The 18,875-nt window shown below is 40.9% G+C and overlaps 1 protein-coding gene across 5 annotated transcripts; it reads left to right on the plus strand.

Moving 5' to 3' along the window:
- The first annotated feature begins 81 nt into the window (after positions 1-81).
- On the plus strand, positions 82-15,166 carry LOC138121457 (arylacetamide deacetylase-like 3). Of its 5 annotated transcripts, none has more exons than XM_069034988.1 (5): positions 82-1,140; positions 7,931-8,008; positions 11,917-12,133; positions 13,386-13,449; positions 14,151-15,166. In XM_069034988.1, exons 1-5 carry the CDS (start codon positions 1,093-1,095, stop codon positions 14,920-14,922), a joined length of 1,179 nt encoding a protein of 392 aa, XP_068891089.1. In that variant the 5' UTR covers positions 82-1,092; the 3' UTR covers positions 14,923-15,166. The 5 variants fall into 5 exon arrangements, with proteins under 5 accessions (XP_068891089.1, XP_068891090.1, XP_068891091.1 ...); XM_069034990.1 differs by lacking the exon at positions 82-1,140 and adding an exon at positions 6,058-6,723; XM_069034991.1 differs by lacking the exon at positions 82-1,140 and adding an exon at positions 6,058-6,723 and having other exon boundaries at positions 7,935-8,008.
- The last annotated feature ends 3,709 nt before the right edge of the window (positions 15,167-18,875 follow it).

Here is an 18,875-nt window from a genome sequence, read left to right on the forward strand (position 1 = left end):
CTACTGTTCCTGGGAGTGGCTGCTGCTCTGCCCTCCCCCGCCGGCCGCCGCCGCGCCACGAACTCGCTGCGGCTCGGCGGGCGCTGCCAGCGCGGCCAGCGGGGCCACCTGCGGGCACCCTGGGCCAGCTGCGGAGACCTTGGGCCAGCTGCAGGGACCGTGGGCATGCTGTGAGCACACTGGGCTTGCTGCAGGCGTGCTGGGCGTGCTGCGGGTACACTGGGTCAGCTGCGGGTACCCTGGGCGACCTGCGGGTACACCCTGGGTCACCTGCGGGCATGGGGGGCAAACTGCGGGCACACTGAGCTTGCTGTGGGCATGCTGGGCTCATGCTATGTTGGACTTGTTGCATGCTACGCTGGGCTAACTGTGCGCCACGGTGGGCTCACTGCATATCGCGTTGGGTTCACTGCATGCCACGCTGGGCGCATGCCACACTGGGCTCACTACAGGCCCCATTGGGCTTGCTCCTTGTTGCCCTGGGCTCTCTTCATGCTGCCTTGGGCTCACTGCATGCCACACTGGGCTCATGCCACACCGGGCTTGTGCCACGCTGGGCTCTCTGCAGGAACCAAAGTGCTCTGTCACCAAGCCAGGCAGCCCCTGCCTCCTCCCTCACCTACCCGCACCAGAAGGGTGCCCTGGTCTGACCTGAGCCCAGGGAAAACCAGGTGCAGGAAGAGTCAGGGCTGAGGCTGAGTTCAAGGGAGCCATCTCTGCCACACGGAGATCTTGACAGAGAGCTGCTTGCCCAAGATCAGCTGGCGTGGAGAGTAAAGCTTCTTTCAGCCCTAGACTGGCAGCTGAACCCAGCCTAGGCTGCTACCATCAACATAGAGACCCGTGTTTTTCTGGACAACATGACACCTCATGGATTTTCCATGCTGGAAGATGCTTGCACTGCTGAAAACTGGGGATTTAGCAGTGGGCAGTGAAAAAGGCAGGCTCTGAATGACAGAGGGAGACTCACCCTTCAACGAAGGGTGGTTTCTTCCAACACTTTTTTGTCCAGTGATAAGGGCATAGTTGGAACCCCACAAGGCCTCCATAGCACTTCAAACTCTTTTGTAACGGGAAAGGGCAAAGTGTATTATGGCAGGTCCCCCGGCCTGGCTGTTTGCACTGTCAAGCTTTAGACAGGTAAGTTATGATTTCAGTTGTACAGATTAACCTTTTCTGAGGAGGCTCTAACTGCACACTCATGCCCAGCCAGGAGCTGTGGCAGCAATCAGAAATAATCTATAATGCAAAGCTTTGAGGATGTCAAAAGACCTCAAGGATATCAAACCTCACAGTGTTGTCTTCACAGCCGGGCTGGAAAGAAATTCGGGTTTATATCTGCAGGTATCATTAGGATTTATCAAAATTAATCCAGTCCACACGTTTGCTCAGGTCTGGAGCCAGATGCACTATCCTGGGAAGCCATCTAGAGGTAAACACTGGAATTAAGGGGAAATTGCGTTTAAAGACATTCTCAAACTACTTCACATCTATAGTTGCTAAAACACCACCTCAATGGAAGTTTGAGTCTAAGCATCTGTGAGAGAGAGAGGCGAGTTTGGAAGCTGAATCCCCTTAAAAATGAACTCAAGTTTTTTCTTTGGAATCAAACAAGTATTTTTGAAAACAGATGTTCGAAGTGGCCATGTGAGGACAATGTTCAGGGGTTTTTTTGTTTGTGAAAAGAAGGGCAGCCAAGTTTCTGGTGCCCCCCATATTCAACAGCTATATCACACATAGGTTTTTAAATACAAAATATGAAAAATACCTAAATCCTTGAATTTCAGCTCTGTTAAAAGTTCTGCGAAAGTTTTAAGGGAAAGAAAAAAGGAAATAAAATTGAGAAGAGAAACTTGCACAATTTTTACCTTTAACTGCCAGGTTACCTCATATGATGTAAGCCATATGACTGTCACTGCATAATCACAAAGTGTCAGGAGAGATGGTTTTGAAGAGAAGATGAAGCACCCTAACTGGAAACTGTCTGCACATACTGTCAGAATAAGTGAGTGTTCCCTAACTCAGCTGCATCTGAAACAACCAGAGAATTTCCATGGGCTGTTGGCAGCGTTTAGCACCTCGCTGTGTTTTTACAGTAATACCTCTAGAAATGCAGCTCGGAGAGGCACCTGGCATTACAATTTTCCTCTCAGTCCAACAGCTCTGGAGGGGAGAGAGAAATTACCCAGAGAGCCCAGTGTCTGGTTTAAACAGAAATGATTCAGTGTCTGGACTGGGAACAAATATGACAAGTTTCTGGTATGGAAATAAGGAGCAGTGTTGAAAATGAAAGGATATGAACTCCATCAAAGTATGTTTGGCTTTTTGATTCCTGAGTTCAGTCTCTTTATGCTTAAAGCACCACAGACACATTTAAAATAGAAAACTCATCAGTATTACACAGTTAACTTGTTTAGATTTAAAAGAAAATCATTATTAATGTAAAACATTTGCAGATCCTTTAAAGACAATGGGAATGGACCAATCTTGTGAATATTTATTTCATGTATCTATTTCCATCTTGAATGATAATCTAAATGTTTGAAGCAATTTTTAAAATTCATTATGACTGACCTATGTACAAAGTTGCTACCAAATTTGGATTGGAATTTAAAAGACAGTTTTAGATCTTTAATATTTTCCTAACCTGCTCTTCAAATTTCAATAAAGTATGAATTATTTTACTTCTTTATTACTTTAGATTCTCCTTAAGCAGTGGAAACTTGTAGATGCTACATTGTACAAATCTACAAAAGCAAGAAGCAGAAGCAGATTTATAGTAACACTGAAGTTAGTGCATCTTGCATGTAGTAAATAAAAACTATGTGCAAGTTATTTTAAAATTCACCTAATTCAACCAAAAAGTCAAATAGTTTTAAATACTACACATCCTATATGTAAGAACATTAGAACTTTAGAGGTTGGTCCCTTTTAATTGCAGTTCCACTCTGAAAAGTAGAAAAAAAGGAATATTCCGGGATTTCATCTGATTGTTGTACAGTAACCACTGCATTCTTTCTTGCAAACTCTCACCTTTACAAAACCAACATGAACTTCTATTCACAAAGTCCATCTCTGTTAATGAGAACTCCCTAAACTACACTTTCATGTAGGGCTGATTATCCAAAGTGTTTTCAATACTCCAGATGCAAATGGACACTCAGCACATACCTTTGTAAGGGTAACAAGGATCTGTCACATCACAGCAGTTCTCTCTAATTATCAGTTCAAAGTTGTCCTGAAGTGAATCCCAACCATGTTTCCACTCAGAAGTCCTAAACCAGTGCCCTGAAACATTCCATAAGCAGGCCTGTTAATTCTGTAAAATTGCATCAGCTTCAGAATTAATTTTGCATTTTTGGCAGTTGCACAGTACTGAATCATTTGTTTCCTACACAGACATTCACAACAAAGTATAAACTGAAAAAACAATCCAACACAACAACTGTTCTTAAGCCATTTTCAAGGCACTTTTTTTATTCCAGTTTACAAGAGCAAGAAGGTAGTCAGGCTGTCTGGCACACAGTGGGATTCTTGGGGTGGTCCTGTGCAGGGCCAGGAGTTGGACTTTGATGATCCTTATGGATGTGTTCTAACTTGGGATATTCTATGATTCTATGTAATGTATTTCAGTGGTAACTCAAGCCAATTTTGGCTTCCATTTGTTGGTTTAGATTTCTGGGCTTGTACTTGTGCAGCTTTTGGACTGTACTTAGTGTAGATTTACTCATATTCTCAATGAGAGTCATAGAAACCCATCTTTTCTGACTTGCCACGGCTTGAAGGAAAAAAACAGCAGTGAAAAGCACATTTACCTCCAAAACAAGTTGATACACTCTCTATACATCTATACATGATGATACACTCATCTATACATCACTTATATGACAAAGCTCCATTTTTGCAGAACGATGTTACCTGGATCTATGAAGAGGCTCAGGCAGTGTCTGAATGCTCACAATTCATGTTACACCTGTAATTATAGGCAGAACTGTGTTCATAGAGCCTATGCAGCCAAGTTCCTACCAGCCTTGGAAGGCTGTTTGTGCAAATGAGGATGCTAAACTGCAAGAACTTTTGAAAGGAAAATGAGCTGGAAATTAAACCCATGCTTGAGGCACGTCTGAAAGCCATTTGGGCTAACAGTTCCCTGTTTTCAACTTAAAAACCCCCAGTCAGATATATGCAGTGCAAACCTGGGAACGAAGAGCAGCAGTTACACAATGAAAAGTCTGTGTGACTACAGTGTCAAGTAATACCATTTTTTTACATCAGTGCAGGGTTCTTGATCATAGACAATCAATCATGATCACGGAATAAATCCTCCTTTAAAAAAGGAAAACCTTTTGCCAAGCTGATCTGTTTTTTGTTAGATGAAGTACTGCTGTCAGATTTGGATAAATCAAGAGCTAAATTTTTGTGCTTCTTGATTTCATTCTTCCCTTGTGTTCACATTTTCCGTTTGAAATTTGTCCCAAGGGTTCTGTGATTTCACACTGTCCTTCTATATGCTATTAAGTATTAAGAGTCTGATACTGTTGCCTTCTAAGTGGAGTTTTGCCATGGACTAAGCTCAAAGGAACCTGGTTTCTGGTTAACTTCCAGCCTGACAGCAAAGACTCTGTGTCAGGCCTTTTACAAAAAGCTGCATTTGGATGTCTTAGGGCTTTCCCAGGGTCTTACAACAAAGCAGTGTCATGAGTAAAGATATAAAAATGTCTTACTGAGTAATTCTAAATTCTAGGTGACATCCCTTTCTAGATTCAGGATGTTTAAAAATAATTCTCTTTATAAGCAGAAGTTTCCACAGTGCACACAGGGGTTCTCTGGAACTCAAAAGGCTGCAACATCACCAATGTGGTACTTGTTCCACTTGCTGAGTTGTTTTAGTACATGTTAGAGTTTGTCATTTGTCGTAGCTGCCCTTGGTTTTCCTCGCCTATCTCTGATTAGAAGCCAGATCTCTCAATCTCTTAAGCACCTTCTTCCTATTGGAAGAGAGAACAGTGCAAAAATACCACGTGAACAGGAACGGAGTGACCATGTTTGTTAACCTGATTGACTCATCTTACCTTCTCTTTGGTGCCTTTACTCACTTTTAGGCCAGTCAATATTTACCCATTCCTTCTGACTAACTCCTCAGTCCTGCCAAAACTTCTAAGACATACAAGGAACTGGGGAAACAGAAGAATTATGCCATTAAAGCTCTCAAAATTAGAGAAAAGTCCTGAAATCCTACTAAACCAGTGTGACATTGATTTTGACAAAAACTGAACAGCAAGCTAATGCCTGTAACAAGTTTGCACTGGAAACTTGTAAACTAGCTTAGGAGGGAAATCTCAGGATAAAATATTCCCTGAATTCCTTCTAATAATGTCTTTTTAAAAGAATTCCTTACATGCAGCTGTAACTTCTTTTCAGAGTGAGTGGTTCACTAATACGTCCTGAGGTGAAATAATTCAGTGTCGCTGTTGTCCGCAGGGACGGCGCGAAGAACAACACAAATTCAGGTCAGAGAAGATGGTCGAGGCCAACCCTTTAATGCCAAAAACCCATCCTTTTATGGCATGATTCACATTAGAGAAATGACATGACTGGCCTATTGATTAACCTCCCACCAAAATGACTGGTTGAGAGAAATAGTTCCCATTCTCAAAATATTATTCTCAACGAACCAAAACAATACCCACTGCATTCTCACAACACCCAGCACCTGCAGACCATTTACAAAATAGCAAACCATCTCTCAGCTAGTTTGCATGAGAACAGAGACTTTCACAGGAGACTGCAAAAGGTGGAAAATTTCTCTGCTAGCCTCTTCAGCATCTACAATTCAGGGCCTCTGTCCAAAGTTTCTTCAAACTTGGCACCAAAGAAAGTCAAAAAGAAGAGGAATGTTAGGAAGAGAATGGTGGTGTCAAAGGCAAACGGTTTTGGTTGGGAGGCTAGGATGGATCAGATGTATTAACTGATGTGGGGAAATAAGATCACACTAAAATCAATAAACCCCCACCTAGATATTACTTCTCAGAATATAAAAGTAGCCTTAATTTTTGCTTTAATTTATGTTGTTTCGTTTTGTTTTTTTAAAAATCATTCAAGTTAGTGTACCCCCACAGGTCTGGATGGAGTAGGGTTGGGAGGGTCTCAGTGAAGTGTCCTGCACCTCAGCAATGGAAGAGATCAATTATTCTCCAGCTTAGTCAATTTATTTGCATCAGAATTGGAAAGATGACTGTGATGACAACGTCCAGGCCTGCTGAATTAAGCTGAGAGCTCTATGTTATAACTTACATGGATTTCATGATCCTCTTATCCTTAACACCTTTTCTATCTGTCTGTCTGTCTATCTATCTATCTATCTATCTATCTATCTATCTAAATTTTAAACCACATAATTCAATCATCTGTACTTGCTGACCCCCACTGAGGTAAAGGATTAGGCCTATTCTCTTAAGAATCCAGTTTGGTCAGTCTTATCATCCAGTACTTTATCCCTTATGACTCATCTTGTTTACTCATTCCACACAGCTAAATATTTTTTTACCCCACTGACTAATTCACATTGAAGTTTCTTGCTCTTTCCTGTAATGTATATTTTGTATAAATGGGATTTTTCTAAGCAGATATATTTTGTCTAGTTTTTTAAAGTGTGTAAGAACAAGCAGAAAGGACTCGCCTCTCTCCAGGGAAGATCTCACTTTCTGAGAGAATACACTACAGGTTAGTTAGCCAAATGCAGAATCCTATGGCTCATAAAAAGGAGTTATTTCTCTTCTATGGCCATGATTACAAGCTTTTATTAGGGTTTTTAAATGGAGAATCATGGAGATTAGTGGGGATAAAGAAATGTTTCACTGTTTAGGGGATAAGCACAGGTTGTATTGCTTATGTCAAGCTGAGCTAATGCTTGTTTGCTTTTTAATGTTACCCAAACAAATTTTGTCTAGTCACATGGTAGACAGACATACATGGAATATTTCCTCATTCCTTCACTGTCATCACCTCCTTTGGTACAAACTTTTAGATACTGTATGCTCTGATAACACCTGAATTACAACCATGGATAACGCAGAGTTGTCTTAGAAAACACAGCAAAATATTGAGTTGTAAAGATACCAAAATCCTTTCTTTAGAAAGAATCAGCACAGAGGGTTAGGGCCAAAATTCTCCAAGTCAAGGAGAAGTTTCCCTGTGCTAGCACTGCACCATTGGTGAGCCCAGAGCCCCTTGTTGCACACTCAGGGTGGGAGCCACCAAATAACTGACAGGTCTATGTGGATCTCCAAAAGCAAAATTCCTTCAGATTTAGTTCAGAATGCCTGTTCTAACTGTTCTGGCCAGCTGTCTGCCTCAGTGAGTGAGCAGGGGAAAAGATCAGCACTAAGCAAAAAGCCTTGGAATCATCCTTCAGACCTATTCCAAGAGCAGAACCACTACAATTCCTGACCATGGAGACCAGAGTCCAGCACAGCCACTCTTCCATAGGCTCTTAGGTAGGGTGGTACTATTACACTCACCAGTACACTTGAAAAACATCCCAGAGAACTTTTCAGGCCCATAAAGCAGATGAAAAATAAAGCCCATTTGCAATTTGGAATATACAAATGAATGGTGTTTCATGGAAGTGATTGTGCTACATAGGAGCTTGGATCATGCCAATGTGCAGTTGTCAGAGCCGGATGTTTGCAGGCTTCCAGCACCTGTCAGCCCTGCCTGGAGGAGGAGGGCATGGGGAATTTGGTATGCAAATAACTTCTCTGTGGAATCAGTCTGGAGGATATAAATACTGACAGAATCATATCAAACAGTGTCTAATTATTCCCACCAAAGAAAAATGGAATCCTATTATATTCTGGTTTTAATAGCAGGAATTTTAGTTGCTTTTGTATTGCTGGTTTTAATTGCAACTGATCATAATTTCTTCAAGGCAGAGATTCCTCCTGATGTTGACCAGCCAGCAAAGCTCCGCTTTTATCACTGTATGTACACTCTGATGGAAATTCTGGTGAGTTTATCACGCTCTGGGATACTGGGATTTTCAAGAAAGTTAAAACTTGAGTATGAAGATATGCATTTAAATATTTCAACTACATGTAATGGGAAGCACACAGTAATACAGAATTAAAAGCCAAAAGTTGATTTGGTTTCTATTACCATATATAAAGCAGCCAGGATGAGGTGAGTTCTTTTAATACTGAGATATCCATTTTTATGCTGCAATTGTATATTTCTGTAGTGAAATGACTGGTCGTGTGGATGACAGGAGGACTGTGGATATCATTTACATGAATATAACCCAAATTTTTATATCTCAGTGCGCTCTGATATATGTAAGGCAATTTCCTAAATTCTGAGCTATCTGCAGTAATTTTCTTATCCTTGTTTCTGTTCTTATTCTGCAGTGAATTATTGAGTCTTAATTAGATATCATAGAACCAGGTAGGCTGGAAGACACCTCCAGAAGTCATCTAATTGAACATCCTGCCAAAGCAGGTTTAGACCTGTTATCACTTAGATATATCTAAGTACCCATAAGCCAGACTCACTGTGCTGAAGGCTTTGCCATCACAGAAAGTAACAGCTTTTGCCCAAAAAGCTTTCAAAGTAGGCAACAGCAGCATGTAGGAGCAGCCTAAGCCCTGTCACGTCTGGCACGCAACATGTCAAAAGAAAGCCCGCGGGAAAACTGGAGTGGTTTCTCTGATGTTTGTATGGAGCTCACCTCAATTCTCTAATCTCCAGTTATACAGAAAGAACACAGGAACTCGGGCCCACGTCCTGAGAGGTGATTAGGGCCATTACCATCTATTAAAGACTTAGGTGGGTTGCTTGAACTTGCACAGCAGCATTCACCAGATTCAGTGGTTGTCCCCGATTCTCCAGTGGTACCTTTCAGCCCTTTCTGCCGTGAAAGAAGAGGCTGCTGTCCTTGCATATCACATACTGCTCTTTGTGTTATGTCATATATAAACTTAATATAATAATACAACTGTAATATTATGACATTGTTATTAAATCCTTTAATTTCCCTACTTGGTGGGTGAAAAGATTCTTTCAGGTGATACTTTTAACCCATTTTCACAGCTTTTAAGTGTCTGTTATGGCATATGTGCATATCCTCTCTTCTTTGATAATACATTCCCTAAGCTTCAGCTTCCTTTTTCTGAATAGTTTTTAAGAAGCGTTTCACCACTTGCTAAGCATTGAATCCACTCAATACCTATTTTTCTTTCAAAAGCCTTTAGGCATCTGCTGATACTTTGGGTGAATTTCTGGTTTATGTTTTTGCTCAGAGGAGCAGCCCTCACAGTAAGGACTTTACAGGTTTCTTATTAAGTGCATAATGCTTTGTGTATGACACGTGTGCTATTAACTTATCCTGTTCATCCTGATGAATGCTGCTCTTCCTGTGCCATCAATCTGTGGCATCACTGTGCCAGTAATGTGTCTGTACTGTATGCTCCTATAAAAACCTCTTTTTCCACAAAACAGTCTTTTCCTCTTTTCTTCTACCTTACTTGCAGTATGTCTTAGAAAAGCTGCAGCACCAGATAAGTGTGTACCTTCAGCCAGAAGGTACACAAATTATGCTCCTACAGCATCTGTCCACATCCCCTGTCATAAAGAGATCAATGACCATCTCAAATGGAAGAGATGAGAAGAAGCCTCCTGGCTTTTGTTTTAAACTACTCAGACAGATCTGTGTTCAGACTAACTGTGCATGTTGCACCATGATACGAAGTTCTGTTGATAATTACAGTGGTTGGAAGAGCACACTTCAGAGTGACTGACAGACTGTCTGATGCAGTCCTAAAGTCCATGAAGCTCAAATTGAGTGGGTTTTGCTGCTTTTGTGATTTCATAATTATTTAAAAGTAAAAATCTGGTCCCCATATGATCTTCCACATAAAAAGACAGTTTGTGCCAGAATTTAGGTGTTTCAGCAAATAGTTTTTCAAAGACCCTGTTTCACAAGAAAAGCTGACATGCTCTTTTTCATACACATATGCGCATTTTTGGACCTGGTTTATGTAATACATTTCACCTACTAACACTGATCACATCTGTCTAGAAATAGTCGAACCTTTTAGGTTTTTAATGTATTGCTATAGGTTCTGAAGTATTTCCTAACTATTGATTAAGAAGTTTTTCAACAAAGTACATACCAAATTCCCACTTCTCCTTCGTGACAGTTTTCCCTGAATTTGGAGATGCCTTTGTGATGTCAGGAACTCCTAAGACAAGGCAAGGAAAGAGGATATTTAGATATGATGCTCTGATGGCAAGTTTCTCATATATATTACTGTCATCTGAAAGCCCTGTATAAACTGAAAGCTGTTAGAAAATTCAAATGGGATTAAATAGCAATTCTGCCAACTTCAGACATTCCAAAACCTTAACTCCGACAGAAGGACTGACTTAAGAGTCATGAGAGTTTTGAAAATTGCTGTTTGGAAAAGATTAGATTCACCCTGTGCTTTCTGCCACCATTGCCTTGGGTCTTATAGTAGTTTTCCCCTTTGCCGTGATACCTAAAAATGTACTTTTTCAAATGTAAGGCAAGAACTGTGGCCATCCATTCATCCCTTAAACCACCCCAAGCACTGCTTGCATTTGTGGCACAGTGTTATGAAAAAGCTCCAAATTATCTCTGGATTCCCACCTTGGTTTCCAACTGATTTTCTCTCTCTTCCATGGCTCATGGTGGTTTCTTTTATTACTCCTCACCCACCTTGTTTATTGCAGACTGGTGTAGATTATTAGGATGAAAGGATCTGTGGTACACAGGTTGAAAGAAACAATTTACACAAGCAGAGCTGGCCTTTAGTTTGTAAGCAATTGATACAGAGACTTCTGTGGCTTAGAAAAGAACAATACAGTTTGCAAATAGCTTGTGATGATTATCGTCATTCCAGAAGAGTGAACTGCAGTAGTCCAGAAGAGCATTTAAGTCACCATGTAATAGGAAATGTTATTTTAGCAGGAAATACATCCATTGCAACGTGTTTGAAGTAGAGGAGGATTTCAGTGTGATCTTTACACTGTCTTACTTATCAGCAGTTGACTGGCCTTGGATAAGGAAATGTTTTGACACATCTAACAAACCTTCCCTGTCTTCAGAATATTTGTTTTTTTGCTGATTAGACATAAAAAACTGACTGCAGAGTAATTTATGAATAGCTGTGACATCTTGAAAAAGGCAGTGGTTTCACTGATGGAGAAGATAAGATTCAGAACCATTTTCATCAGTTCCTCATTTGGGCCAGCAGCCCCTCAGTAATGATTATAGACACAATGATTTCCTTACAGCTTGTTCTCACTGACCCCATGGCAGGGAGGTGACCCAACAGCATCAAGTCACCCAGTCTTGCCCACGGACTGGCCTGAGTCTTTTTTCCCCCAGTATGATAATCCTGTCACGAGAGGGACATTTTCATCTCACCTAACCTTAAATATTATACCTGAGGCATCTGAAGTACAGTTTATAACCCATGGAGATGAAAAGACACCTCCAGAGCATGATTTAACACACCCTGAGTTGGAACCATCCTCAGGAAATGCCTCTTTCTATTCACTCATAAGAAAGGAGCCTCAGGCCTCCCAGATTCCACCTGAGCAAATGCCTGTTGTTACTTGTGGTAAATCCAGATCACAGGAACAAGAAGGTACTTATATAAGACATTTAATGGAACAAGTATTACAGCATTCTTCCTGCAATCATGAAGATGTAAATTTTCATGTTCTTAACTGAAATCCCAAAGACAGTTATTTGTGGGAATCCTAAAAACTAGCAAATAACCAACCCAATTATCCTAGAGACAGTGTAGGAAAAAGTAGGTTGTAGCCTTTACAGTGTGGGAAGACTTGTATTCCCTATAGTAATTTCTCATTTTTCCTGTTATATCTATTTAGGCAAAGAACTTAAACCACTTGGGTATTGTTGGGGAGCACACATTTATCAGGCTGATCACGGAAGGACTCCCGGCATGCCGGGATTCCCAGCTCTTCATTAAAGATCTGCATTTTGATGGGGTACCTGTGAGGATTTACCTCCCAAGAGAACCATCTGCAAGCAAACGGAGAGGAGTCATCTTCTTCCATGGAGGATGCGGCATTTTCGGAAGCATCAGTAAGGAATTGAAAGAGAAAATGTGACTATTTAGCATTGTTAACTGCCTATTTTTAAAAACTCCTGACCCCAGGAAGTGATTGAAGTTTAGTTTGAGAGACTGGAGATAGAAAGCACTTAGTGCTTATTTTTACTTTTGAAACCCTCTAATCTGCACTTATTTAGTATTTAAATTATTTTTTATAGGATATAGCACTCTTTATCATAGAACCATTAGGATCATAAAATGGTTTGGGTGGAAGTGACTGTAAATATAATCTTGTTCCACCCCCTGCCATGGGCAGGGACACCTTCCATTATCCCAGGTTGCTCCAAGCCCCATCCAGCCTGGCCTTGGACACTTCCAGGGATGGGGCAGCCACAGCTTCTCTGGACAACCTTTGCCAGGGCCTCCCCACCCTCATAATAAAAATGTGTTCCTTACATGCAAATGCTCTGACACCCATTTTCAAAATATTTTTCCCAGTGTGGAAAACAAAGACACAAACAGCCTGCACCTGTGAAATAGTTTACAAAATCTCAAACTGTTTCCCAGCTAGTTTGCATGAGAAAGGAGACTTTCACAGGCGGCTGTAGAAAGCTAGACAACTTCTCTGCCAGCCTTTTAGCATCCACATCCTCTCTCAGTTTAAAACCACTGCCCATTCTCTAATAGTAATAATCACAATAATTCCTTATTTTCCACACAGACTAATGATCTCTCTAGATGTATGAACTACACAGTAAGTCCTGATGACCAAAAGTCTTGATTATTTCTATCCTAAAGAAAATTTGGGTACTCACTAAATAGGCAAGGGGCCCACAAGCAATCATGGTAATATGTCATAAAAGGGACAATACTGACTGATATTACTGTAGTAAATATCACCGTATCCTGCAGCCGTAGTGAGGAGGAGAGAAATCCAACAGCAGGAATTGTGCAGCAAGAGTGATTTATTTAATTATTTTACAAGCTCTTCTATAGACTTTTTTCTTCATAGTCTAATTGGACAAAGGATCAGCCACCCCTTGGGGGTGATTGGCTAAAATCCTAAAATATCCATTGTCAAAATATTTTTCTACTGTACTAGAAACAAAGCTCAGCAAGGTCGCAGGTGTTCATGATTTATAAACTCTGCGAATATCTTCTGTGAGAGAGAAAAGTATCCCGCGGTTTAGAAGAAGCAGGAAAATTCCTTGCTAACAGCATTTTTGTATCCACAGACTGACGTTTTCTAAGATGTTAATTACATCAAAAACATTTGTTCTTCAGGAAGTTATGAAAGAATATGCCGGTACATAGCCAGAAAATCTGATTCAGTGGTTGTGTCTGTTGGGTAAGTGAGATACAAGCAGTGCTAATCCCAGAGTTAGAGAATTCTGTGGCTTTCCCCCTGCTTCCCCCACACCCCTGAACTTACATTTCTTTGAATATAAGAAAAGAAACTGAGCTCTAATGCTGTCTTCCCCACACTGCTGCTATGTGGGAGCAAGCATGTGCCATGGAATGGCAGTGGAAATACGATCCAGGGTTAGAGTTACAGGTTTGTTCATTGTACATCACTATCACCACAGAAACCATTACCTTTGTTTGGTAATAAGAAATTATAAGCCAAATAGCAGATTTTAATATTTGAGGGGAATATTTAAAATCATCTGGGATGATATTAAAGAGTAAATAGCGAGTCTAAAATTTAGTATTTTTAAAAACCAGCATGGACCACTGCTTCCTTTTAAAGATGTTTTGATTATGGAAAAGAGGTGATGGTATAAAGAAATCTTAATTTCCAACAAATTCTTCCATCAACAAATTCTTCCATGAAAAAGTTTATTATTAAGGGATTAAATTGGGAGGAATTGGTTTTGAGAAGGAAATGGAGGGAAAGTTGTTCTGGTTTGCTTCAGCATGTAAAACTTTAAACTAGATATAATTAGTGATATAATTAATATTGATTTGTGGGAGTTTTTGCAACTGCATGGGATGTATTTCAGATGAGATACTCAGCAATGTGTAACACCAGCCTTTTCTACCTCTCAGGTATCATTTAGCACCTGAGCACAAGTATCCAGCCCAAACTCTGGAATGTCTCACTGCTACTGTGCACTTCCTGAAGACCGCAGAGACCTACGGGGTGGATCCCGCTCGGATTATTGTTTGTGGGGACAGCGTAGGGGGCACATACACTGCCAGCGTTTGCCAAGAGCTAGGGCATAGGACAGACATCACAAAGATCTGTGCCCAGGTGCTGATCTATCCATTTCTCCAAGCACTGAACTTCAATCTGCCATCTTACCAGAAAAATGCTGCTGTTGCCTTCCTGTCCCAGGAGCGCACAGTCCATTTTATTCTCAAATACCTGGATAAGGATTGCTCTCTGAAGGAACCAATTTTGGCTGGTTCTCATGTTCCTGAGAGTATAAATTTGGAATATAGGAAATGGATAAATCCAGATCTTATCCCAGACGTATTTAAACCGGGCTATAAACGACCACTCCCCACTTTGTTTTTACCTCAAGTCCACGAAGAAGTGCAAGAACTGTTTGAGCCCTGGTTCTCCCCACTGCTGGCAGAGGATGCTGTTGTTTGTTCCCTCCCTGACACCTGTATTGTCACCTGTGAGCATGATGTGCTCAGGGATGAAGGGCTGTTGTACAAGAAACGCTTAGAGGACAACAATGTACGTGTGACCTGGCACCACGTGGAAAAAGGCTTTCACAGTGTACTGGGATTTTTTGGATATGGTATTTTCTCTTTCCCATCATCAAGTACAATAGTGAACCACGCTGTAGACTTTATAAAAGGCTATTAAATAATTTTCTTTCATACAGTGCACTGGTATTTAGTGATTCAATTAAATGATTCAGTTAACTATTTACTAGCTATTCGTCCATTAGAATCAAGGCAAGAACTTACGACATTAGCATAGTCTGCTGAATTCTGATTTTTACTTGCTATTACTTAGGAACATGATGTTTAGGGTTTTTTTGTAAGCTTGCTTTGCTGTTCTCTTCTTGCATTGTAAGAATTTTTGTTCTCTTCATACGTCAAAGAATAAAAACTCACCATAACAAAAAACATTCTAAATGTGTGGGTAAAAAACCCATGCAGCATGTGAGTAATTAGCCACGTGCACACACATGCCCACCTAGTGCCCCCGAAATCAGCATGGCAATACCTCTCGAGAGTGGAGATTCCTTCCCTACTTCAGGGATGAGTAGTAGTCACCATCATAGTGTGTGTGCAGACAACCAATAGCTTTGAATTTATGTGTAAAATCTGAAGGAAGGAATTAGGTGTACTTACAAACCTGATTTTAAAGGGAAATGGGGGACAGATAGGTTGGTACAGCTCACATGCTGCATGAGATGGGTATCAGGAGGTACCTGAGACTGCAACAGAGATGCAGTGAGGGAGAACTGCTCAAAAGTAATTGAGTGTCCTCTAAATAATATTCTAGAAAGTTCCTTTCTGAGCAGAACTTGGTTGTATTCAAGGAAGACAGAAACATAAGGGTTTTTGCCCTACTGTAATCAGAGAAATAATCAACTTGCTTACCTGGCTATTAGGGAGAAAGGATATAAACAGCATGGAAACTCCCAAAGTAATTTCTGTGAATATCCAAAGCCAAAGAAAAATCTTAGCTCAATTGCTGGATTGCTGTAATTGTTACATTGCTTATTAGGAGAGATCCACCTTTGCTAAACACAGATGCCAAGATAATTGCCACTGCATAACAAAATAGCTGGGCATGCAATGCCTAGGGATTGTAAAATGTTTAACTATTGTGCAACCACCTTGCCTTTGTAATATCCCTGCACACACAGCTGTGGAAAGAGATTACTATGTGTCTACTCTCTGCCGGGCAAACTGTGAGTAGGAAGAAGACGGTGGGCTGAATGCTCTGTGTTGTCACCATGCTAATGCTGGTGACAAGTGAGCCGGTTCACATCTCTGCAGCAACAAGTCACTGCTTGAGGGTTCACGTTCTCCAGTCCCCCTCAGCAAAATGAAATTACATTTCTTCATGCTCTGTTAACACAACAGAGAGTTTGTTTAATTTTTCCTGTTGCAGACATAGCAATTTGCTCTTCAAGCAAAGAAGTTCTTCTGGGGTAAATAATGTGATAATTCCAAATGCTCCACTCTTTGAGGACTTCAGGATTTGCCTTGGTTATGAAGATAAAGGTTTGGTTACCAGCTCACATGCTGCTAGCTGAAGCTGGGCCAGCAGAATCTGTATCTACTATAAAAGCCTTGCAAGAAGTTGAATAATATTGGAGCAGTTGGAGAAAGCTGGCAAGTGCCAGAACTAAGGAAGTCTGTACAATTCCCCCTTGTACTCTGTAAGTTATGAGATGGTCACAGACAATCTCATGCTATTTTACACACAGCATTATACTTGTCAGTTCAGCAGCCCAATACTTGTTTTCTCTCCTTTATCAGTCTCTGGAGTTATGCCTCATTTATGGGCCAATGTCCATACTTGACACTGATCTACTCCTGATACATTTTTCCATGGCCCTTTATCCACTGGTCTTTAATTTACTACAGATAATAACAAATTTAGCTTTATAATATGTCAGCAGCATTATTTGTTCTCTTAGACACACATTTTAATCACTGGTTATAACCACTGAGTGCAGATGGGTAAGCAGAGAACAGCAAGTGCTGAAATAATGTATTCCTTTAGTTTAGTCATGACTCACAGATTTTCTAAACTTTATGAAATCACAAGATCTAACTGTGTCCATGGAACTTCCTGTCCTTTATTTTAATGAATTACAGATCTGCTATGTGTCTTGCATTGCTGAGATAGGAGGTTTGAAGACATTCTTATGGTTTCCAAAGCGTGAAATTTTCAAGTACAAATTAAATAAAAATTCAAGGATGAAACATAATGACAGTCAATGCCACCTACAGAATTATGGACACAAGGAATTATGCAGCCAGAGAGTGAGGACTGACAAGCCCAGCTCCAGTTCAAGTTCAGGCTTCCAGCACCAGATGGCTCTCAAGCTCTGCAGAACCCAAAAGGAGCTTCTTGGGTCACGAAGCACTTTCTCTGGAATGTTTACCAGTATCCCAGTACACGCTTCCATTCACAGTGAATTCCTGTTGAAAGCTAATCACACCACAATCCAGAGGCAGGGAATGCTTTACATCTGTTACACCTGGCTCAGTCTCTCCCCTTGCATGTCCCACACAACAGAAAAAGAACGAGGAATGACAAGATTTCAGGCTCTGACATTTAGCTTTTCACTGGAAATTAGTAAGAAAGGGATTCCCTGGTGTAGTAGAAAATGGGCCTAGTCTATCCTCTGATCTATCTCAGAGGAGCAGAGACAAGGTTAAAAAATGATCAGAAGCTAGAGAAAGCATTTATTTGAAAGATTGTTTAGGGAATGGTTTTCTCCATCCTGGTCCTCAAATTTGTGAATTGCTGAGACTAAGCTTACAAAGCATTAAGTACTACTCTGTACCTGCAACGCCCAAAGGAAAAAACCACATTATTACTTCAGAAACCAACTAGTTTGTTTCTTTGACAGCTTCCAGCACATCCAGTCTTTGCGTGGATTCCCTGGGGTGTTGTGATGTCTGAACCTTGTCAACGTGCCCAAAAGAGTCCAAGACCTACCAGCTGTTGGTGAATTGGCGCCAAAAAGATTTACAACGGAAAAGAACAATATGTGGTAAGAACTGCAGTACAAAGGATCTGTCACAGGTGTCAAGAGCCTTCTTAGATCCCCAGAGGGGCCAAATCTTAGACCACACCTCACCCACTGCGACAGCAGCGTTTAGCAAATGCCAATTAAATACTGTCACTAATAAACGCTGAAGAAGGGAGTTGCAATCGTGTTTTGTGCAACAGTATTTCCCAATGCTCTTGTCTGAGCTATGGGAAAGCTGAACCCTCTGTGCATCTCCATCCTGATGGGTTTGAATTCACCACTGCTATTTCCCAAGAGTGCCCCAATCCCCAGGCAATGTACCTTTCACCAACATCCCTTATCGAGATGGGCATCAAATACCATAAAGAAGGATAAACAAAAAGGAATCTGATTTTACACTTAGCATGTGAATAACCTTCTGGCAAGGGAGGGAGAGGCATGAGAACATTGGGAAATGAAAATCCATAAAGAGTTGTTGGATAAAATGAAGAAACAGTTTGGGCAGAGAGAGGCAGAACATGGAATCAAGCTGCTTCTCAGAAAGTGTATCACCAGACTCAAAAATGAAGTTCCATCCTGTTTATTCTAAACAGTTTCTGAAGTCAGGTATCAAGCCTGAGCCGTTTCCTATGCAGGTCATGGGCTATGCATGCTAAAGCCCTGGGGTTCTCTGTCTTTAGTTTCATTTTATTATAAAATTCAAGGTCAGCTCATCCCTTATATTATTATTACTTAAGAAAAAATTTTACACACATATTTTACCCACACTGTGATTTTTCAGAACGAGAATCTGCTGCCCTCACAGTCTGAGCAGACTGCTAAAAACACACTGTTCCCAAAGGTGACATCACATGTCACCTGTGCTTTACAGGGTTTTTTTGCTTCAGGTTAAACTTTATCACTAATGATTTGTGTATGAAAAAATATGTTAGCTCCAGAGGAAGATCCTAAAGCTCACCACAGAAAAGAGTGGGCTGCTGATGTCTAGTCAGTGCTACTAGCCCTGAAACCATGAAGTCCAAGTCTAGTTTTCATCAGTTGGAATAATATTTCTACCCGGAATGACATCTGTACATAATATCTTCCTGGGAGG

This window comes from Aphelocoma coerulescens, chromosome 21 (genome assembly GCF_041296385.1).
Source record: "Aphelocoma coerulescens isolate FSJ_1873_10779 chromosome 21, UR_Acoe_1.0, whole genome shotgun sequence".
In the NCBI taxonomy this organism is placed as follows: domain Eukaryota; kingdom Metazoa; phylum Chordata; class Aves; order Passeriformes; family Corvidae; genus Aphelocoma; species Aphelocoma coerulescens.